Source organism: Simochromis diagramma, unplaced genomic scaffold, assembly GCF_900408965.1.
Source record: "Simochromis diagramma unplaced genomic scaffold, fSimDia1.1 OVJJ01000293.1, whole genome shotgun sequence".
NCBI lineage: Eukaryota > Metazoa > Chordata > Actinopteri > Cichliformes > Cichlidae > Simochromis > Simochromis diagramma.
Window position 1 is genome coordinate 22633151 of NW_024386801.1, and position 24237 is coordinate 22657387.

The 24237-nt window shown below is 40.2% G+C and overlaps 1 protein-coding gene across 4 annotated transcripts in view; it reads left to right on the top strand.

Moving 5' to 3' along the window:
• The window catches only part of pot1 (protection of telomeres 1 homolog), a 58016-nt gene that overhangs the window by 6689 nt on the left and 27090 nt on the right, over positions 1–24237 (top strand). For 3 of the 4 annotated variants that reach the window (XR_005695081.1, XM_040026588.1, XM_040026590.1), the window contains exons 2-10: positions 3081–3218; positions 7376–7448; positions 8519–8619; positions 11111–11218; positions 14005–14076; positions 15324–15447; positions 21091–21221; positions 21408–21704; positions 22555–22710. Coding sequence is in view for 3 of the 4 variants with exons in the window: in XM_040026588.1 (XP_039882522.1) it covers positions 3081–3218; positions 7376–7448; positions 8519–8619; positions 11111–11218; positions 14005–14076; positions 15324–15447; positions 21091–21221; positions 21408–21704; positions 22555–22710 (1200 nt within the window). In the remaining variant the exon portion in view is untranslated. The remainder of the gene's footprint in view (positions 1–3080; positions 3219–7375; positions 7449–8518; positions 8620–11110; positions 11219–14004; positions 14077–15323; positions 15448–21090; positions 21222–21407; positions 21705–22554; positions 22711–24237) is intronic. The other variant, XM_040026589.1, reaches the window with a different exon arrangement.

A 24237-nucleotide genomic window follows, 5' to 3' on the forward strand; every position in this document is an offset into this window, starting at 1 on the left:
ACTCAAATGCCAATGAATAAAAATACATTTTAAGTCTTAAAATACTGAACGGAGCTGCTAGATGGTTCACTTTAATCATCAGATTGCTGTTTGTTCTTGAATAGATCATTTTAGTTCGATTGCAGCTTTTTTTGAGACAGATATCACTTTATACCAAAATTGGGCTAAAAGGGACTTAAAAAGCTTCATAAAGCTCAGAGAACTAAAGAATCTAAAAATTCTTTTACTTTTTTGTGACGAATGGCCATTTGATTCATTGTTAATTTAAAAATAATAACTAGAGCAAGTCAGCAATTCAGTGTCTGGTATCAGGTTATACAATGTGTAGCGAAAAATGATTGTTACTGTTATTTTTTATTTAATTAATTTAGATTTTGGTTGTGGAAAAGAATCTTTATGTGAGTTGGCAGGAGTGGATGCGTCCAGTCTTTCCCTGCATGTCCACAGAGAGCCCGTGACTCACTACTAGAGTGTAGTTTTAAGTGATTTTTATAAACTGTGTTCTTTCATTGCTATTGTTGTCAACACACTTCATGTGCTCAGCACTCAAAAACGGCTCCTAACTTGATAAAAGCCCCTATAGGATACAGTGTTTGGCTCAGTCATACTTCAGTAAATCACAATGGCTTATGAGGGGGGCCAGTCAGTACCTATATTATACTGTGTGAATACTGAGCATCCTCCCACCCCAGCAGTCATGTCTCCAATGCACTTCTGCCACACTCTGTTTATGGTTCAGCGGTGAGCTGGTATTAGGTGGTTCATGTTTGGGGTTTTCAGTGATGCTCTGAGCAATAGGAAGGCTGTTGTCTAGATGGGATGGCCATTCCTACATTTGGCAGGGATCAGCTGTTGCCCCGGTGCAGCTGACTGTTGGCAGCCAGCTGGTGGCCTCTGTGTTGCTTCTTTGTCGGTGAATCCTCCTCCTGTCTGAGCAGACTGAGGATGACTAACAAGAGTAGCTGTATGCAGCTGTCATTATGAACTCATCACAAAGCTGCAGGCCTGTTCTTTCATTTGTAGGAAATAAAAACAACCAACAATTTAAATGCATTTAGTTTATGTAGAAAAGTAAAGGCAGTAATCACTTTTAGGAACATCTCCTCATGACTTTTATTGTTCTTTTTAGAGGTGATGCTGCATTTGTTGATAGGCTTTATTTTGTTTTAAAATATTATTTTCAATCCAGTTTGGGTTCACTTAGTTTCCAGAGTAATTTTACTCATTTGTTTAGTTTTATGGTTTGAAAAATGGTTGGCTTTGTGGACATTATTTGTTTTTAAGTCTGTTGTATGAAGGTTATTTGTCAGGCTAAGATTTAGGAAAATCAGATTTTTTTTTCTAAATAAGTAAATAAGTAACTCAAATAACATCAACCCCCTCATAAATTTTACCATTTAAAAGTAGCTGAAAAACTGCCAGCACAGCTGCCACTCCTTGTCTCGCGAGACTGGACGGGTCCTGGCTTAAAGTTTGCTCAGCTTTGTGGCAAAGGATAAAATAACTGCCAATGGGAGTATATGATGCCTGACGTTGCTGGTAAATGGGTGTGAAACGGAACAAGTAAATGCATTTATGAACTCAACCCATTTTGACTTCTAAAATCCGCTATTTGCATACCAGAGTTTGCTTGTAAACCTTGCGTACACCATAAAGAAGAGCGCGCAGTTTACTCTTTGATATTTTTACATGATTTGTAGTGGTGTGCAGCATTAACCAGTTAAATAAAAATTATGGACTATTTTTTGGTGTTTGAACTAGAGGTGGGAATCACCATACATCCCACGATATGATATTATCACAATACTTAATGCACAATACGATATTATTGCAATTTTTTAAAACATTTTGCGATATATATTCATTTTCTCTAATATCAAAGTCTCACACTCAGTCTTTCTCTCATTTCAGTCAGTTTTATTGTTGACAAACTTGAACGGTTTGTATTACAGTCTAGTCCAACTTAACTGAGTGCAACCATCTGGTACAATTATAGCTATTCTGAACTATGCAATTTATGAAAACTATGCAGCCCCTTCAGCAACTGAAGAATTTGAAAGTAAATGAAAACAAAATATAATTTTACATTAAATAAAAAAGTTTTAAACTTAATTAAAATAAAACATGTCTTAAATTAAAATAAGTAAACTGTCATGTTTATTGCTGCCAAAAAAAAAGTTAAACACATTTGGACAGTGTCAGGATTCTTGCTCAGAAAAAGGATCAACATGCTCTGAAGTCAGAGCATGTTCCAGTCCACAAAAACTTTTTTTGTAACAAAATATCGATTTCTGCTGTCCCTGTATCGATACATTATTAGCAAACAAAATATCACGATACTACACAGTATCGATTTTTTCCCCCACCCCTAGTTTGAACTGAGTTGCCAGATGAGTAGCCGTGCCACAGGCCAAGCTGATGAACCTACAGGTGTAGGTGAGCCTGTGAACACAGAGCAGCTCTGAACTCATGAGTAAATCACTCATCCTACACTAATTCAGGCCTCAAGCTCCACCCCTTGGGTTTAAATCAGAGAGTTTTATTTGATGGTGTTTTTTTTACCCTTGTTGAGTTTCCACCTGACTGAGCAGTTGAGCACACGCTCTGCTGAACAGCTCGTCTGCCTCGCAGGCTGTTCCTGCTTTGCTGTCCTCTCTTGGTGAGGGTACCACCAAGGGACTCGCCAGTCAAATGTGCTTGAGATAAAACTAACCAGCTCTGACATGAAGCAGCATGTTACCTGCTATGAACAGGGCCAATACTTTTCCTGGGTTTTTCTCTGAAATGCCTAAAAGATTTGAATCCTTCTGCTGTACTGTTGACATGGATCTGGTGGTACCTGTCACAGGTATGTTCAGGTAATGAGTTGTCTGTGGTAGAGGAAGGTTCAACCAGACTTTAAACAAACTGATCACACAGTGGATCAGTGTCTCTCAGCTGCTGCGGGTTCTATATTCTTGGGCAGATGACACATTCAGGTCTGAAGCTGCTGACATTCACTTTTGTCAACTGGATTGGTGGCAGACTGGAATTATACTAAACTTGTCCTTTTTTATTTTATTTTATTTTTTCTATCTCAGCCTCTCAGGTCTCACCTTGATGTCATGCCTGTCCATGTGCTGTTGGAGGGTACGGGGCCTCAGATACCAGCACATCTGACCAGGATTCCCATCTCTCTCATCACCACCAGCACAGATGTCACAGACAAAATAGTCAAGGTCTGTTACAGCAAGCCTAAAAACAAAATATATAAAGTGCCCAGGAACGTGTGTGTGTGTGTGTGTATATGTACACAAAAAAGATCTTTGTGTCCCAAGCAATAATGGCTTTGTACTGCTCTAGCAGAATGAACATTGTGTGATGATGGTAAATGGCCTGGTTCTTATATAGCACTTTTCTACTCTACCTGAGCATCTCTCATTCTCACAAGCACTTTTTTTCTACATCACATTGCATTCTGTCTAACATTCATACTCCGATGAATGCATCCGGTTAGTATCTTGCCTAAGGCATGCAGACTGGAGCAGGGATTGAACCGCCAGCCTTCCAAGTAGCTGCTTTAACTTCATAAATACAACCACCCAGACTCACCCAGTATAAAAACCTGCAATCTTAAAGATCACATAAAGGAGTTGACGTCGTTTGTGCGCAAAGCATGTATAGTCCTAACTCTGGAAAGTGTATTAATGTAACTAATAGACTTGACCTGGAAGTTGCATCTGAATTTATTCATATGTGCATATATCAGTGTTTTATATCTATTTAAATTTTTATGATTGTGGCTCATGAAAATCAAAAATCAAGTATCTCAGATTATTAGAATATTTCCTTATATAAACCAGAAATGGATTACAATATAGAAATGTCAAATTTCTACAAAGGAGTATCAGGGCCACTTTAAGAAAAGAATATTATTGATCATTTTGAGAATAAATTCAGTTTAGTTGTTAAAGTTGAGTTGTAAAGTTGTAATTCTATTTCAAGAAAAAATGCTATATTAAAGAAAGTCGAAATGCATAGATTACTGTTGTTGTTGTTTCAAGCCAAACTGCCAGGGGCGCTATAGCCTCTACAAAATGCCTTATGTAGAGAGTTAGTGAAACAAATTGATCAGTCGTCTTGTGATACAACATAAATATTCTTTATTGCACAAGGTGTAACCATTGATAGCCTTGCATCTGTCCACTGCCAGCCATTTCATTTTGGACAAATTCTCTCTTCTAATTTTGTGTGTGTGTGTTCCCCCCCAATCTGACCAGGCGCAGCTTTTTAAACCATCTTTTCAACGTCCATATATTGATCACCACAATATGTTTGTGTGCTAAAAGAGAAATCATTTCCTTTCTTGTTACTAAAACTGGTTCTGAAGTAAGATTAACTCAGAGAATGTAACCGTGGCGGCTTATGTTGGAAGAACAGCTGTAATCTCTACATTTTCTCTTTTTTCTCAATAGCATTTCAACTTTAATCTCAAAATGATCAATGACACTTCCCCGCTGTTTTTCTTTCCCTTTTTCTTTCTCCCTTTTCTTGTCCCCAGTGAAATCTGTCCCGTGTTTAGCAAGTGAAAATAAAATAAAATAAACAATAAAAGCAAAGGTGAATCAAATAGACCATTACGGCAAGGCTGGGATGGTCCATTTGGTAAAGTAAATCCATTGGGAATCTTTCTTTGCCTTTAGACAATAATTCTGATGGCAAAAGAGCCAAACGCGACAGGCGAAAAAAAAGAAAAGAAAAAAACCCCATCAATGACAATGTTTTTGTTTGTTTTTTTGTTCTTTTTTAAATTGTGACCCTAAAGCTGTCTGTATGTTCATCTATATACTTGCTACTTGGTTGGGACTCCTTTTCCACAAATGTCTACCTCAGTGTGGTGTGCCATTACCTTGTGGCACAGCTGAGATGTTACTAAAGGCCACGTTGCTGTGATAACGGCCTTTAGCTCTTCTTTATTTTGAAGTTGACATTTACTCATCTTCCTCTTGACAGTACTCCATAGAGGCCCTGTGGGGTTTAGGTCATGCAAGCTGGCTGACCAGTCAGGGTAACAACATGGTAGATATGGTAGAAGTTTTGGCACTGTGGGCAGGCACCAAGTCTTGCTGGTAAATGAAGTTGGCATTTCTATAAAGCTCAAATCATCACAGACTGTGGAATTTTGACACTGAATTTCAAACACCTTGGACTCTAAGATGAGAAAATAGACTGTTGCTCAGTGGTTCAAAGGCTTTTCAGATAAAAGTAAATTGTACCTCTTCAATCTTCACCCAGACTCCAGGACCTTTATTTAGAAACAAAATCTACAAAGATACTTGATATTAGGAATGCAACAGTGGTAGCTCCTTTCCTGAAGAAGCCCCTTTCTGTACGTGGTGGTTCATGATGCACTGACACCAGCCTCGGTCCACTACTTATGAAGCTTCCTAGTTTCTTGAATTGACTTTTCTTGACAACCCTGTCAAGACTGAAATCATCTCTGTTGCCTTTTGACCTTTTCCTAGCACACACTTCTCTTCCAGGCATGTTTCAATCAAAATGCTTTGATATAGCACTCTGCCAACAGTCAACTAGGGCTGCTCAATTAATCGAATTTTAATCACGATTACGATCTGGGTTTTCAACGATCATTAAAAATGACTGAGCCGATTATTAGCCCCTCCCTCATGCTTTACTCTCGCGCTGCTCCGTGTGGCAAATCGAGCGCACCTCTCTGCATTTCGAACTCGTGTCACAACAATTAATCGGACCCGAGTGAAGCTCGGAAAGCTAAGCAGAAGTTATTTGGAGAGGAGAGTGACTGCCGTTGGTTGAAAAGAGGTAAAAAAAACTTCAGTGGTGTGGAAACATTATGGGTTTGCGGAGTCAGACGTGGATCAAGTAGACACAGTGTGTAAACTTTGCTATGGTGTAGTAGCTGCACCACAGAGCAACACTGCAAAGTTCACTAAACATAGATGTTTACATTTTTCATTTACTTCTTATATTGCAAACATTTGCACTGTTATCAGTATTTGCACACTATTTTATATTATTTTTTAAAGTCATTATTCAATACATTGTTATTGTTAACCCTTTAAAGCCGGTCAGAGCAGCAAGCTCCGTTTTGTGTAACTATTTTTAAATCCCGCTAAGCTAGCGCAATAAATTTTTTTCCATATGAAACCAGAGGAGTTGTACTTACATCTTATGCCATCAGCTTGTCCTCGGTCACGGTTTCCTTCCACATAAAACTTTGCAAAAATTGCATAAAAAGCGCTTGCAGGAACAAAAACATAATATTCCAGAAACACGCTTTGTCGATCCGATCAGCTGTTCGTAACACTTCCCACATTGAAAAAGACGTCAACGCGAACTATCGCATTTCCTGCCCGAAACCGGAAGTGACGTCATTTTCGCGGAAAATGTAGTTTTTTTACTTGTAGGCCTTAAAAGCCTATACTGGTGTTTTTATAAGTCATGTTTGACTTTTCTGAATAGTTGCTGGGATGCTTAGAACTCGAATTGCACTGCTGGAAATAGTTTATTTTGATGCACATGCTGTTTTCTTTGCAAATTTGCATCATAGGATTGTTTTTTTTGTTTTTCCTGCAGTATATAAAAATTGCTGTATCTCCAAAATAAAACTATGAAGACACTCAAAATAAATTTCCTGTTGTTGTAAACTATTTTTTGCAACTTTTTTGTATTTAAAGTTTTGAGGGATAAGCCTCTTAAATTTCTCCAAGTAGAAATATATGTAAAAAACAAAACAAAAACGATTTTCAATTTTTTTCTAGTTTATTGCACTTTTTTGCAATTAATGTAGTTACTATGGACTTAATACATACATATTATTAAAATATGGGCTATAACAGTTGTATTGATGTATAGCAACTTGAAATGCTCCCACAAATGGCACTACAACATGTAAAAAAAATTATATAAGCTCTGGCGGACTTGGTTCTATGGTAGGTCTTAAAGGGTTAAATAAATATCGTCAAATAATCGTGATCTCAATTTCAGTGAAAATAATCGTGATTATCATTTTTGCCATAATCGAGCAGCCCTACAGTCAACTATAATGAGAAATAATTTGGAATTATTAGAATTAAAGCAAATAAGACCTGAAATGTATATAGATAAGGTGACAAGTTCAGAGTGCATTTTTCTCACTTTCTAGCTTCCAGTCCCCATCTTTTCATGATTTAGAGCACAGCAGTGATATAAGCACAATCACCTTTTGTCCTCTGGCCCATTTCTCAAGGTCTTATTAACATTGCTTGGTTTTCAGATTTGGCTTTGATATATTGACAGGAAATTTTGCAGAACGTCAGTCACAGCAAAATGCTTTTGAGTTCATTTTCACATCAGGATTTTTTTTTTCAATTTACAGGGGAAAGTGGCTCACAAGGGGCCGCTAGTGCCATTGAACAATGACAGTTTTATCCTGAAGATGGTCATCCAAGGTAATGTTTAAACAAGTATTAGCTGTCCGTCAATAAATTCAAATATGTGTGTGTTTTGTCATGCCTTTACTTACGGTTCCCATTACCTTCCATGTGTTTATGATAATGTGGTGGTTGGTTATCATGTCAAAATTTAGTTTCGTTTAGAGAGACTTTTACACTCGACATTGTATATAAGTGTTTGCGTTTTATTTTATTTTTTCATTTTATAATTTGTTTTTAAGTAAGACACTGTTTAATTACATCTGACTAAACAGATTTCTTGTGTTGTCCAGCAGTCGATTCAGAATACGAAGAAATTTAGTTTATTATCGCACACACCAAAGAGAACTAGTATACCCTCTTTAGGCATCTATTACAATAGTTTCCCAGTGTTAGTTATAACTAGTAATTCAAGTAGCCTAATAGTGTAGCTCTAGCTATAGTTGCTGTACATAATATAAACTATCAACTGAATTTTACCATGAGACCCATGTCCTTCATCTTTCACTGGGCCTGAGTTCAGTGTTCTCATTTGGAAAAGAGTGGATTTGCTCACTTAGGGTTTTGAAGTTTCTGCCTCAGGCAGAGGAGTCCACATACATTATCTCAGCTTCCTATTCATGTGTAGAGGAAGAGTGGAACAGAAGATTGAAAAATGGTTTGATGCAACTATATGAATTTGGTAAAGAGCAGAAAGCAAAGCTGTGAATTTACAGGTTGATCAGTGTTACTACTGTCACCTTTGCCCACAAGCTGTGGGCATTGACCAAAAGAAAAACAATGCAGATGGAAGCAGTAGAAATCAGTTTCTTTCAAAGTGTGTCTGGACTAACCTAAGCGTTGGGGTGAGAAGCTTGCCCATTTGTAAGCGGCTCAGAGTAGAGCTACTGCTCCTCCACATCACAAGTTGAGGTGGCTTGATCATGAGATTAGGACACCTCCAGAATGCCTCATAAATGTGGTGTTTCAGGCATAGCCAAGGACTATTGGCTTTTGTACTTAGACTGCAGCCCCTGCAACTCGACCCCTTGAATTTACCTTTGCCCTTATCCTTTCCAGTTTTAACACATTCGTATGATGTTTTCCAGAAGAAGATTCCATGCTGAACAGCTCATCTCAGAACTCATCTGTCAATGTTGTTTTGTTTGGATCACTGGCCAAGAACTTCAGTCAGTCTGCCAACCAAGGGGTAGGTCTCTGAATTAGGGCTGTGCGATATGACCAAAATCTCATATCCCGATATAAGAATTCTATCGTCCCGATAACGATATAAATCACAAAAATGTAACATTTTCTGTAAATTCTGTGAATCTCCGGCAGCTTGACTTGCGGGAAGTGTTTCCAGCTGCGCGTCATGTAGCTGGAGTCGAGTGTTTTAACCGATGCATGAAACGATACATTTTTAGACATAAGTTGTAACAGCCGCCGTTTTCTTTGTGAGTATTTATTGCTGCAGGGAAAAGCCTGTTCTAACGTTTGAGTCTAAGGTTTATTTTTTACCACCTGCCGGCTCTTTTTTACTTCTCATCCGTAAATAATCTGCTCTTTCACGTGATTCAGTTTATTTTGAAAAGTCTCAACAGGACTTGAGCTTTATTATGAAAGGTTTATGTGGAACACAAACAAGCGGACACGTGATGGTGTTACCGTCATTGTTGCTAACAACAACACATAAAAACAGGCGCTTGTCTGTCAGTAGTGTGGTTATATAAAATATAAGAGAAAGAGAGAACTTTAAGAAATTAATATAGCCACTACAGTGATCATCAAAACGATGAGAAAATATTGCCGTAAAAAGTTTATTTTGCGACACCACGAAACAAACGATAGCGTAAAATGAAACGATAGACGTTTTTATATTGTCATCCGATATATATCGAACAGCCCTACTCTGAATCTTCAAAAATAAGTCATTTTAGACTTTTGTCTTCACAAAACATCAAGGCTGAATGAGATGGAGTAATAAATGTTGCATTTTAAAGTTTGTATTATTTACTAGGGGTGGGGGAAAAAATCGATACTGTGTAGTATCGTGATATTTTGTTTGCTAATAATGCATCGATACAGGGACAGCAGAAATCGATATTTTGTTACAAAAAAAGTTTTTGTGGACTGGAACATGCTCTGACTTCAGAGCATGTTGATCAACTCCTTTTTCTGAGCAAGAATCCTGACACTGTCCAAATGTGTTTAACTTTTTTTTTGGCAGCAATAAACATGACAGTTTACTTATTTTAATTTAAGACATGTTTTATTTTAATTAAGTTAAAAAAAATTTTATTTAATGTAAAATTATATTTTGTTTTAATTTACTTTCAAATTCCTCAGTTGCTGAAGGGGCTGCATAGTTTTCATAAATTGCATAGTTCAGAATAGCTATAATTGTACCAGAGGGTTGCATTCAGTTAAGTTGGACTAGACTGTAATACAAACCGTTCAAGTTTGTCAACAATAAAACTGACTGAAATGAGAGAAAGACTGAGTGTGAGACTTTGATATTAGATAAAATGAATATTGATAAAGTTTACCTTTATGTACAGAATCTGAATATCGCAAAATATTTTTAAAAAATTGCAATAATATCGTATCGTGCGTTAAGTATTGTGATAATATCGTATCGTGGGATGTATGGTGAGTCCCACCTCTATTATTTACATTGAAAAACTAAGGAGTGGTTTTGTTAGAAACATCTAAAAAAGCCAGCACAGTTCATGAATAATAACATTATTTCTTTTTTGTTTTGATTAGCTGAATCACTTTGCACATAGAGTATTTGAAGAAATCAGTGGTGAGTTGTGTTTGTGTCTTTGATTGTTTGAAGTAATGGAATCTTATGCTCTAAAAAAATACAATAGTATAAAGTATACGTTATCAATGTTATCTTATGAATTTTATTTTATTGTAATAACAAATATTTGCAAAGAGCAAAGACTTGTCATGTCTCCAGGACATGTCTCCATTTGGTAATATTAAAGACTGGATTTTAACACTTTAAATAGCTTTAAAGAGTAGACTTTAATGGTGAGATCTGTTCTGTTCACCTGATTAGTTCCTCACATTTCAAGTGAGTGTAACACTAAAATATCTCAGTTAGCTCCTGTCAGTTTTGCTCCAGCTCACTATGACAGTCTGCTATGATACTGTACTGTATAACATCTGTGACATTTTTGCAGAGTTGAATTTGTTTGTGTCCAGGGCAGAGACATTGAGTACATCAACGATAATCCTCCCCAGCTGCATATCACTGTGCTTTTGGTTTCCTCACAGTAGCATTTTCATGGAACTCAAAGCTCCCATAAAGCTTGTTAAAGGCTGGAAGTCATCACAGCTTGAGCTGTTGCACTCAGCCATATATCCCAAAGATTTTGTCAGGCTGTGTCTCTGTAACATGATTATTCAGAGTATCTGCTGTCCCCTTGTCAGCCCTGAGGGGAGGCTTTGAAGCCATATTGGGGTAGCTGACATGCCAAACAAAAGACAATCTACACTTTTCTCACCAGCTTATCATCTGTGGGATGTGTTGACGTCTTGCTCCCAACACAAAAGTCTCTCAGGGTGCAATATTTGCTGCTCTAATTCTCCCTCTGGAAGAAAAGTTGCATGATTTGTCTCTCAGCTCTCTGGGTTTAAATTCCTGATTTCTCCTGTTATTGTTTTTTTAATCTTGTGTTTTCTTACAGGATGTAGTGGTGGCCTCTGGCTTCACTGTGGGCAAATCTCCCACAGTTCATAAGGACAATCTGCACCCCTGTAACCTGCTGCTAACAGAAGATGGAGCCTGCATTTATGTAAGGACCAGTAACTAATATAATGTGTACATTAGCATTAGGCATTAATGCAAAAATTCTGTTTCATATTCACAATTTGACAGTTCTTTGATGCTCCCTGTCTTTAATTTATTCTTCAGAACTTTTTATATATGTTGACTCATATATTTTTGTGTTTAAAAAGCAACACTAATCATCCCTACATCAATTTTCTTAACTACTTGTGCAATATATGGTTTTCGAGGGCTGAAGCCTGTGTCAGCTGACATTGGGTGACAAAAGTAAAAGGGACTAATGTAACAAAAAATTAAAAACAAAATATATATATATATATATATATATATATATATATATATATATATATATATATATATATTATTATTATAAAATTATTTTTAAGTTCAATAACTCCATGATGTTTCATCATAAATAATCAAGATTATAATATTAACTAAAACAGGGGTCGGCAACCTTTCTGATGACGAGTGCCATTTAAAATTTCCTCAGAAGTCAGTGTGCCATATGATTGCATTAGCAATAAATTTAATAACGCTCTATATTAACAGTTACACACTATATAGAACCACTTTATAGAATTATATTTGTTCGCAGATGTTGGCAGCTATCAGTGAATAGTTATCAGCTATTTTGAAACAAAAAAAAGACACTTTTTATCCATAACAAGAACTCCATAACAGCAAATGAACTGTACAACAGAAAATACAAATGCTATTTATGGTCTCCTCACAACAATGATAAGAAAAATAAACTGGGCCAATATGGCATGTTTGTTAATACACTCTGATCTCTGGTCTCCCACTCAGAGACACAGGTCTCCAAGTGTCCAGCATTCAGACGGTTACCTGAGGACATTCATGTGAGAGAAAATCTGCTCACACAGATATGTAGAACCAAATACTGTCAATAAGGCCTCTGCAATGTTCTGAAGACAGTTAAACTTGTTAGGTAGTGATGCACAGCAGGTGAAAATGCAAGCTCCATGAACACGCACAGCTGTAGATTCCAGCTGCTTCGATGTTGCATTAACTGGCATTAACTCAGCCAGTTAATGCGAGACAAATCTAGCTGCTCATTAAAGATTTCTGGTTTGATCAGAAAATAAAACATTGGTCCATACACCTGAAAGTCCCAAAAACATCTTGTGAATTCTGTCTACGGATGTATTCGTGTATTTCCGTGGTGCTGATGCTGTGCTGAGCGGAAAGCTCCTGAAGCATTTGAAGTGTCGGAATGTGGAAAGCTAACAACGTCCCTCTCACCAGTAGGCGAAGTTATTTTTAGCCAATTACAAGTTGAATCTGGTACTCTGGGTTGTTAGCTAAGATACCGTCATTAAGAAGAGGCACAACTAATGTGTCTATGCGAGCTAATTTGCGATGTGCACCGCTGGCGCGGCCAATTATTTTTTAATGCACCTTCTCAGATTAATTCACTGTGTGTGAAAAATCGTCCCGGGCATTTTGACTAAAGACCGGCCCACCAGGTATTAAAACCATAAAGCCTTTGAATGAAAACAAACACTGTTGTGACAGGGATGTACAGTCTTGTTGGTATATGTATGATTTCTATACATTTTACATCAGATAAAAACTTTGGTTGTAAGCTTCAGATAATTATTTAATAACAGCCCGACATTTTAAATGAGAATAAGAAAGAAAAGTATTTCTTTGTGCCCCCCTTTCCCTGTTAATGCCCTACCTGGGCCCCTGGCAAAACTTTGGTAGACCCGCCCCTGCACAGTTACCAGCTGTCAGCTACTTAGAAACAGATCCTGGTGTTATTTGTCTCTCAGAAACAGTTCATAACTTCCATTCAACTCATTCATGTCACCTAAAAGGTAAACCTGTTTCTCCATCACCTGTTAAGCTCTGATGATTCAGTAAGGACATCTCCTGGTTTCATCTTCATGTTTCCCTCTCACCATATATCCAAACCGATATCATGACCAGCAGCTTTTACAGCTGTGGCTCCAGCAAACATCAGCTGATACTAGAAAGTAATATTAAATAAATTCTAACAACAGCTGATCAAGCTTAAACGTGCTGCTCTTGTTTAGCGCGACATCTGGCGGTATCTTCTTTCTGGCGCAAAGTGGGCGATAAACAAACAAGAGAGAAAAACCGATCAGCTGATCATTGATCAGTTTGAGTAGCAACAGGAGAGAGAGGGGAGAGAATGAGAGGAGAAGAGGCAGCTGTGCAGCAAAGACAAAGAATAACTCCAGTTTTGTGTCTTTTTCATTGTAGCTGAAGTCCGGGACAAACTGCGTCCCCTCTCAGCTCAATACGAAACGTGTAAAAATTTCTCTGAATGCGGGACGATTCCGTCTTTTTACGGGACGGTTGGCAACTCTAATAACTAACCTTATGAATAAAATAAAGTTCACTATCAGTAACAACATAGCACCCACCCAGCTGTATAGAAACTCCGTCATGCTAGCTAGTACGCAGTACGAGTTATTGCAACTGAGGGTAAAAAGTCAGCACAACGAAAATAAACTCCACCTAAACTTGGTTTATATCTGACCCAGATAGACTGCAGGTCATAACTTCTTACCTGAAGTTCAGTGGCATTATGTCTGCCAAGGAGATGTACAGGAAACTTTATAGAGGTCATATAAAGTCATGTTAACAGTTCATTAAAATCCATTTTGATGACGTCCAACAAGGTCTTCAAAATCATCTTAAACATTTATTAGTCTTAAATTGACAAAAGGCCTTATAACGTAGGGGGGAAAAAAATCACTAAAGCACCTCACCTCACCTCTTTCTCCTGTCTCCTTTTAGGTGTTGCGTCCAGTGCTTCCTAACCCCAGATCCCCACCAGCCAACAAAAGGAGATCCCCAGTCTCTGCTGAGGTCAGAATGAGTATCCTGTTTAGTTATAGAGATTGCTGGAGTGTGTCTTGGAGGTCTGGTAGCTGTCAGAATGCTTTATGTCATTTAAGGGCTGTCCTAACGTACCCTTCCGTGAATTGGGATGTCCCCAGACTTTTGTGTCTGCCTATTTGTCATTGTTTAACAGCTTCTTTAAGCCTTTAAAAATCGAGCTTTGAATAACTGCTTGCTAGGGATTGGAAGTGAACCGGGTCTTGCAGAAAACCGGTTCTCAGTATTCCAATTCCTTGAAATTCTTGGTCAGTTAATGAGAACACAATGACAATCGATAAGTGAATCAATAAGGAATCGAATCGATCAGTGATATCTGTAATGGAATTGAAATTGCTAAACTTGTGTCAGTTCCAATCCTTAAAGCTTGCTATTGCTGTTTTCACAAATGGCTTAAAACATGTACAAATCAGCAGATGATAATAATAAGTATATTTTTAGCTAAAGCCAAAATGCTTAAAAAAACCCCTCAAATTACATGGTTAATTGTCGTGCAACCGGGGATATACATGATATTTACATATCAAGACAGTAAGTCATACACATACATAAAGCGAGTTTCGTAAATGAAAGTTATGGATTCGTGTGGCGGATGTCCCTTTTTTTCCCCCCCCCCCTTTTCTCCCCCTCCTTCCTTTTCCTCCCCCCCCCCCTTCCCCCTTCTTTTTTTTTTTCCCCCCCCCCCCTTCCTCCCCCCCCCCCCCTTCTTTTTCCCCCCCCCTCTCCTTTCTTTTTTTCCTCCCCCCCTTTTTTCTCTTTTCTTTTTTTTTTCCCCTTTTTTTTTTCCCCCTTCCCCCTTTCTTCCCTTTTTCCTTTCCTCTTTTTCTTTCCCTCTTCTTTCTTTTTTTTCCCCTCTCCCCCTCCTCCCCCTTTCTTTTTTTTCCTTTCTTCTTTTTTTTTTTTCTCTCTTCTTCTCCCCCCTCCTCCCTCCCCCCTTCCCTTCCCCCCCTTTCTTCCCCCCTTTTCCCTCCCTTTCTCTCTTTCCCCTGTCTTCAGTCATAATACAAAATATTAAAGGAGCACAAGGAAGATGTCAGAAATGAACAGATACTTGTTTTTGTATAATTGTAGGTAGTAGCATTTAACACCTCAAATACAGGACATGTATTAAGTTGCAGAATTTATCAGTGCAGAATTGACATGATCTGTCGGCGTGTCTGTGGCTGAATGTTAACATGCTCATATTGGTGTTTTAACACAGTTTTGCTTCTCCTCAGCTTTCTTCAGCCAAGGCTCCAAAGTACACATATGCCAAACTGGACAGCTTGAAAGCTGGATCTGTTGTCAATGTGTATGGTGTAGTGGTGTTCTTCAAACAGCCTTTTAAGAGCCGTGGTACAGGTCAGTAAGGAACCCATATCAGAGTTTAGTTGGACTTTTAACCAGAAGATAAGGTGGATAAAGCTGTGCTAGTTGCTACTTAAGTAGCTTCACTCAGCAGGCTATTTGTTTCCTTAGTAGCCTTCGTCAAAAAATGCATTCATCTTCTATCGATGTTTGGGGCAATGTCTGGCATTAAAAACAGAAGCTCTTCATCTCCCCGACCACGTGATCTGCAGCTCAGAAACAGGTTTGCTGTCCTGTATGAACTTATTCACTCTAACCTGTCTATGAAGCCCTCTGAGCATCCACTTTTGCGTCTCTCTCAAAGAATTATTTAAACATAAAAAGAACCCCCTCAGATCTTGAGCCCCTGGCATCCCATTGTAAACTTCAGGTAAAGAATTTTGGCGTCATGGTTTTTCTTTATTAATTCACCGTAACTTTAAGATGGATCAAACTATGTTAAACTCAACTTTCTGTAAGACTTTTAACTAAAGTTAAACCACTTTTATTCTATCAATTCATCCTCATTCATGCCTTTATTATATCCAAACTATACTTTTGCATTCAGTTATAGACTAAATATAACACTGATGGAGGACATTTTTCTGCAAAATAATTATTTTTACTTTTGATTTTCAAATAATACAATTTTATGCGTACTAAAGTGTTTTCATAGTTCTTTATTACTCCCATTTCTAAAGAAAGTCTCTTATTTAGCATGTATAGAGGCTTGCTTATTTACAGGTGAGTGAAATCAATACTCGTGGTTTGAGTATTGGCATGATTTATGAACACAAAGCACAAAGGAATTCACAAAAAGATTGAGTGAATAAATGAACCACACAAAATCAAATTAAGTTATTTTTATTGCTATTCTTGGCAGTGACACTGTTGCAAGACAGCCAAGAGGCCATCGAATATAGTTAAAAATGACAATAAAGGTTTTCACGTGCAACAAAATTTTAGAGAAATAAACATTTTATTTTTAACCAATTGGATGGAAAGCAGGGGCTGAAGCCTCCTCTCCAACAGAGAGTTGGGGAATGGCTGCAATCACAGCATTGTAAGATGGTGAAAAATGTACCCTTAGACCCCCTCCTCGATTCAGAGATCGTCTTTCCCTCTACTTTACCCTCTGTGAATGACCATTGATCAATGGGGTTTGTCCAGTGGTTGTTGATCAGTGATCATTAGAATTTGCGTATTAATGATCAGGGAACTGACCTCCAGTGGGCTGGTTTCAGTCATTGTGAAAATGTACTGTTTATAAGATTGGGGAAACCTGCAGTCAGGTGACACTGAAAAAGTCACTTGGATGAGTGACGAAACATTTCTCCTACTGAACACACTACGTCCAGATGAACAGAATCAACCTTTTCGGGCTTCTGTTTAATAGTTTCCCTTCCTACTCACAGTCATTCAGCCAGTCTGATTTCCCAGTTATTTGGGACAATCTGTTGGGGAACAGGTAACAGTAGCTAAACTACTTTCGCTTGCACCTACTACAGGTACCTGGCTAGCTATAGGATTTTCACAGGTGTCGAGCTGTGTCTTCAGTTCACTGAGCTTGGCCTCCAAAGCTAAAGCCAGGTTGCATTAGAAGTATCATTACCAAAAAAGCCCAAGGAATAGCTTAACATTTGACACACTGAGGAGGAAGGTTCAGGAGGGACAGGTGAAGAAGACAAGAATCAGAATCAGATCAGAATCAGAAAGGGGTTTATTGCCAAATGTTGAGCAGGTTTACAACATTAGGAAATTGCTGCGGTGCTTCAGTGCAAACATAGTGTCATAAAGATATAAAAATAAGAATAAGAATTAAAAGTGCTACGTAGAAAGATATGTGCATGAGATATACATGAGATATATACATGAGAATAAGAATTAAGAGTGCTACGTAGAAAGATATATACATTAGTGCAGGTGGTGATCAGTGCCAAACATGGAATGATGCAGTGACACAGCGTAGGGTCATGTGATAGTGGCGGGGACAGTCATATGGTTATTGTTCATGTGTCCAACAGCAGAGGGGAAGAAACTGTTCTTATGGCGAGAGGTTCTGGTGCGAATGGACCGGAGCCTCCTGCCTGAGGGGAGCAGGTCAAACAGACAGTGTCCAGGGTGAGAAGGGTCAGCTGAGATCCGAGCTGCACGCCGCAATGTCCTGGAGGTGTACAGGTCCTGCAGGGATGGGAGTCTGCAGCCAATCACCTTCTCAGCAGAGCGCACAACACGCTGCAGTCTCTGTTTGTCCCTGATAGTGGCTCCAGTGTACCACACGGTGATGGAGGAGGTGAGGATGGACTCGATAGAATAGAATAGAATAGAATTCAACTTTATTGTCATTGCACATGCACAGGTACAGGGCAACGAAATGCAGTTTGCATCCATCCAGAAGTGCTTTAGTGATATAGATATATTACAATATATATTAGCAATAATATAGATATGTGAGTATATTACAGAAATGGGTCTATTATGGTATGTTATAATGTACACGGTATGAAGTATGTTGTGAATATTCTATAACTATAAGTATGTACAGGCTGTAGTGAGTACAAGCTATGTACAGGATATGAACAGGATATAAATATGAAAAACTATACAGAATATGAAATAAATAACTTTACAGAATCTGAGATATACAGCTATACAGAAATGGGAACTATGCAAGTTGTAAACAGTTGTAGGATTAAAGATTATCGAATGTACAGAATGATTATTTACACAGAGCTATACAGTAGTGCAGTTAAGATAAGTGAGGGTGTAGATAGTTTCTACAGAGGTGCTAGTGCTAGTGGTTGATAGCAGTGTAGAACTGCAGTGTAGAACTGTTGATAGCAGTGTAGACGATGATAGCAGTGTAGAACTGCATCATCGTCCGTGTTGGCAGGTTGAATTTCTTCAGCTGCCTCAGGAAGTACATCCTCTGCTGGGCTTTCTTGATGACGGAGGTGATGGTGGGCTCCCACTTCAGGTCCTGGGTGATGGTGGTACCCAGGAAGCGGAATGAGTCCACAGAGGTGATGGGGGTGTCAGTCAGGATGATGGGGGGGAGTGGGGCTGTGTGCTTCCTGAAGTCCACAGTAATCTCCACTGTCTTCTGGGCATTCAGCACCAGGTTGTTGTGGCTGCACCAGGACACCAGACGTTCAACCTCCCTCCTGTAGGCAGACTCATCCCCGTCCGAGATGAGCCCAATAACGGTGGTGTCATCTGCAAACTTGATTAGCTTGACAGACTGGTGGGTGGAGGTGCAGCAGTTGGTGTACAGGGAGAAGAGCAGAGGAGAAAGAACACAGCCCTGAGGGGAGCCGGTGCTGATGGTCCGGGAGTCCGAGACATTCTTTCCCAGCCTCACATGCTGCTTCCTGTCCGTCAGGAAGTCAGTGATCCACCGGCAGATGGGATCAGGCACATTCATCTGGGAAAGCTTGCCTCGGAGATGGTCTGGAAGGATGGTGTTGAAGGCAGAGCTGAAGTCCACAAACAGGATCCTGGCGTAGGTTCCTGGGGAGTCCAGATGCTGAAGGATGAAGTGTAGGGCCATGTTGATGGCGTCGTCTACAGACCTGTTGGCTCTATATGCAAACTGTAGGGGATCCAGGAGGGGGGCCGTGAGGGTCTTGAGATGGGAGAGAACTAGGCGCTCAAATGACTTCATGACCACAGATGTCAGAGCCACAGGTCTGTAGTCATTTAGTCCAGTGATCCTAGGTTTCTTGGGGACAGGGATTATGGTAGAGGACTTGAAGCAGGCAGGCACATGACATGCCTGCAGTGAAGAGTTGAAAATGCCAGAAAACACTGGGGCCAGCTCGTTTGCACAGTGTCTGAGGGTGGCAGGAGACACGCCGTCTGGGCCAGGAGCTTTCCGAGCATTCAGGTTCTTAAACTGCTTCCTCACATCTGCTTCATGAATATGAAGAGTTGTGGTGGGAGGAGGTGGTGTGAAATCCTCTTTTGTGTGGGGTGAGGAGGGGGGTGTTGTAGGTGAACGGTTTGAAGGTGGTGATGGCTCTATGGAGGGGGGAGAGGTGGGGGAATTAGTGTCCAAAGTGTCTCTATTGTTGGGGCCGTTGGAGGTGTGAAGGCTGCCTGATGGCTCGTCAAAACGGCAGTAGAAGTCGTTTAGGGTGTTGGCTAAGAGCAAGTCGTCAGTGGAGTGGGGGGTTTTAGGCTTGTAGTTGGTGATATTCCTAAAACCTTTCCACACAGAGGCCGAGTCATTCTCTGAGATCTGCTGCTGCATCTTCTCAGAGTGCTGGTGTTTAGCAATGTCCACTTCTTTAGTGAACCTGTACTTGGCCTCTCTGTAGCAGTCCCTGTCTCCGCTTCTGAACGCCTTTCTCTTTTCCAGCCACAGCTTTTTGAGTTTAGGAGTAAACCAGGGTTTGTCATTGTTATAACTCACCCTGGTGCGTGATGGCACAATGCTGTCCTCACAGAAGTGGATATAGGAGGTGACAGTGTCCGTAAACTCGTCCAAGCTGTTAGAAGCAGCCTTCATTGTGTCCCAGTCTGTGGTCTCCAAACACGTGCGAAGCTCCTCCACAGCCTCGTTGCTCCACAGTTTTTTTGTCCTCACGACAGGTTTGGAGAGCTTCAGCCTCTGTCTGTACGCGGGGATTAGGTGGATCATGGCGTGGTCAGAAAGTCCGAGTGAAGCGCGCGGCACCGCGCGATAGGCCCCGCTGATCGTGCTGTAACAGTGGTCTAAGGTCCTCTCCTCTCTGGTCGGGCATTTAATATACTGCTTGTATTTGGGAAGCTCATGGCTCAGATTGGCTTTGTTAAAGTCCCCAAGAGCAATGATGAGAGAGTCCGGGTATGTCCGCTCCATGTGGAGAATCTGCTCCGCGAGTGCGCCCTGAGCTGCCTGCGCATCCGCGTCTGGCGGGATGTAAACAGCGGCCAGGATGAATGAAGCAAACTCCCGCGGAGAATAAAACGGTTTGCAGTGAATAAAAAGGTATTCCAGAGAGGGAGAGCAGTGCTGAGCAATCACTGTCACATCTGTGCACCAGCCACTATTGATGTAGAAGCAGACCCCTCCACCTTTGGACTTACCGGATAGAGCGGCCTGCTGGTCCGCGCGCAGCAGATGGAAGCCCTCCAGCTTTAGCGCGCTGTCCGGGATGTCCTCACAGAGCCACGTCTCCGTAAAACATAAGACACAGGAGGAGGCAAGGTCTCTGTTCATGCTTCTCATCAGGGCAAGTTCGTCGACCTTATTCCCGAGTGAGCGTACATTAGAAAGGAAGATCCCAGGAAGAGCCGTTCGCAGTCCGCGTCTCCTCAAACGCACGAGTGCGCCGGCTCGCTTTCCTCTCTTTCGGCGTCTCGCTTTCCTGGTCAGAGTCTGCAGTAAATCTGCCGCAGATGCGACAAATATTGGAAATAAATCCACAGGCGTTGTGGTCCTGTAGTTAAGGAGCTCTTCTCTGGTGTAAGAATATCCAGAGGAGTGCCCAGACACAGAAGAAATGCACAAAAACAAAACAAAAGTAACGCACTGAAGCACCAGGGCATCCATACGCGGCGCCATCTTGGTTCGACAAGTGTTGGTGCTTACTGTCCTAGTCTCTGAAACAGTTGAATTGTTTTTATGGTAGACTAGACACTTTTTTCTGATATCATAAAGTTCTCTTTTCACAGATTTCTGCTCTAGCCTGAAGATTACTGACCACTCTAATGAAAAGATTGGCTGCACCATCTTCTGTGAGAAACTGGAGGACCATCCCAAAATCTTTCGGAATGGAGACATTGTTCGCATGCACAGAGTTAAGGTGCAAGACTGCAGAGTGCATTTAGTGTGTTTAGTATCTATATTTTGCCCTACTGATTTGTAAATTTTCAGGTGAGAATTAAATATTGCAAAATCACCTCTATTAATAAATAGTAATATTAATGTATTGATGAATAATCTTTATTCATGAGAAATGTAATAAATAATTCTACATCTGTCTACACAGGCTCAAGTTTTCAACAAGTCCATCACGCTGGTCAACACCTTTGGTTTTTCTGTGGTGACATTTGATGGGGTGAAAGATGCACCGGTCGAACCGCGGACATCCAGCCGTTCATTCCACTTTGACCAAGACGACCAGCGGACGGTGGAGGAGCTTCGATCCTGGGCTGCCAGTCAGGCTCTCTTCGCCTCAGTTACCAGCACAGTCCCGCTGTCTGCTGTTCAGCCCAAAGCTTACTTTGACCTGACCTGCCAGCTGCTGGCCAAGGCCCCTGTTGATACCACCTGCACCTTGTTGAGGGTAAGAAACCTGAAGAAAAGCACTTTTCAATGCCATGTGAATGTTTTTGAAAGAATTTGTTAACCTTTGTTTTCCACGTGGATTAACATCCGTAATCTTGTGGCTTCAACTGGGAAGAGATCTCATGTGTTTTTTTTTTTGCTACTGATGTGTTTTACTTTACACCTCAGGTTTGAGAACAGAAGCTACGCTGTAAGTGGTGACTGGTTTCCTGCCAGTGATGGGGGAGATAAATTTGAATAGGATTTGGCAGTAAACGCCAGGCTCTTGCCAGTCAGCTCTCACCCACTTCTAGAGTCTGTTGTTATGCAACAACACATACAATCAGGAAAATATGTTTTTCAAATTATAGCAGGCTATTTGATAAAGAAAAGAAAACCTCATCAAAAAGAAGATCAAAACTGTCAGTGGAATGTGGTGATTCACTCAGACACCAAAAGTGACAATTGGTGGAAGAATACTTGCATCCTTGTAGTCTTGGGATCATGTGTTGGTGCCACCTGACCAGAACCTTCAAATCCAGAACCTTAATGTTGTAAGAGGCCAGTGACAACTCACCATGCATAATCTTTCTCTGTTCCATTTAGTAATGTCTGTTTTCAAATAGCTGTTCAGGCTTTGTGATTCTTTCATGATTCTATTCCAATACAGCGTGATATTGCTTCTGCTTTTTAGGCACCATGTTTGTATTCAAGCATAGAGCTTTTTGAGACTGTACGGGCTGCAAAATGCTGCAAAATTAGAGTGACAGATGACTAGATGAGCATCACCTGCATGTTTCTGTGCTTTTATCAGGTCAAAAATGTGTGTCGTGCTCATTACCTATATCATGTTTTTTTTATTTTCCCAGGTGTGGGATGGGACCAGGTGTCCTCACACTCTGCTGAAGGTAATTGTTGAGCCACATGTCACAGAGGGACAGTTGTCCTTCTCCAAGGAGAGGGAGAACCTCATTGCCGATGTCCTCGTCTATGACAACCATGTGGAAGTGGCTAGAAAACTGAAGGTCAGAGATTATAGATAATCTTAGAGCTAAATCTTGTGATTACCCTCAGAAATCACATTTATCTTTACCTTTACTAATTTACTCTTTGCATATATGGTACGGAAGCCTGTGTGAATAAAAACAAACAAACATATTTTGCAAAGTACACTTGGGTACTGTTATAACTGCAGGTAGCTGATTATTAAATATTTCATTGGCATTACGCTTTCTTTGGTGTCACACGAGGCAATCATTTGACTGCCCCATAAACAGCCCTTATTCTTCTCAAAGAAGCAATTAAAGTAATTGAAAGTAGAAAAAACTGAACGTGTAAATTTATACAATGAAGCCAGAAGGAGGAGCTGCTGAGAGAAACCAAGGGACATGGGTGGTATTAGATGTGTCAGAAGGCCACAATGGCTGCAGGACTACTTACTTCATACAAACTGGGACAGTAGCTTCTCAAAACAAAGCTGACAATGGTTGGTACGTGTAATAATGTTAATAAAGACACAGTCTCAATTCATTTTTCCTATGATAAACCAGATAAGCGTAATATTTCCTCTGAATACGGGACGATTCCGTCTTTTTACGGGACGATTGGTAACTCTACTAACTAACCTTATGAATAAAATAAAATTCACTATCAGTAACATCAAAGCACCCACCCAGCAGTATATAAACTCTGTCATGCTAGCTAGTACGCAGTACGAGTTATTGTAACTGAGGGTAAAAAGTCAGCACAACGAAAATAAACTCCACCTAAACTTGGTTTATATCTGACCCAGATAGACTGCAGGTCATAACTTCTTACCTGAAGTTCAGTTCACCTGATACTTGGACCGGCGGCTGCCTCGGGGCTCTCCTCCTCCTGCCTCCCTTTTCTCTCATCCACCTGCTGGCCTCCACCACTTGATAATGTTACTGAATCTGTGGAAGCTGCCATAGCTACCACCAAACAACTGAGTTATTTTTACACCCCGGCCAGCATCTGGCCAATCCACCACCTTTTATTGTTTATACCGTTTCAAAAAAAAGAATCATCGGCCCACCGAGCAAATGCTCGATGGCCAGTCCAGCTATGGCCGTGCCATCAGTTAAGACTTCGCGTGCCAACTGTAGCACGCGTGCCTAGGGTTGCCGACCCCTGCTCTATAGCAACCAGGCTCACACCTGCCTGCTTAATGAGCTCTGTCTGTCACTGCCAAGATTAATATTAAATCTTGGCAGAGTCTTCTGTTTCAACTGTTGCTATGTCCACAGTGTTTGCTCTACAGCCATCATTTTACCCTCAAAACGTAGCCATTGTTGTTCTCTTTCCAACAGTGTGTCTTTTAAAGTTCAGCGATATAGAATTTTTAAACTGTATTGCTCAAAGTACAGGGATAACCTTCTAACTGACCCATAGAAAAACATTGTATTTTTTTTTTAAAGTGAACGTGCTCTTTTCTTTTTTTTAATTATTCTTTTTTATATAAACCATCACATCTCTATATCTATACATACATATTTATATACCTAAATGAGTATATACAAAGGAGGGAAGAA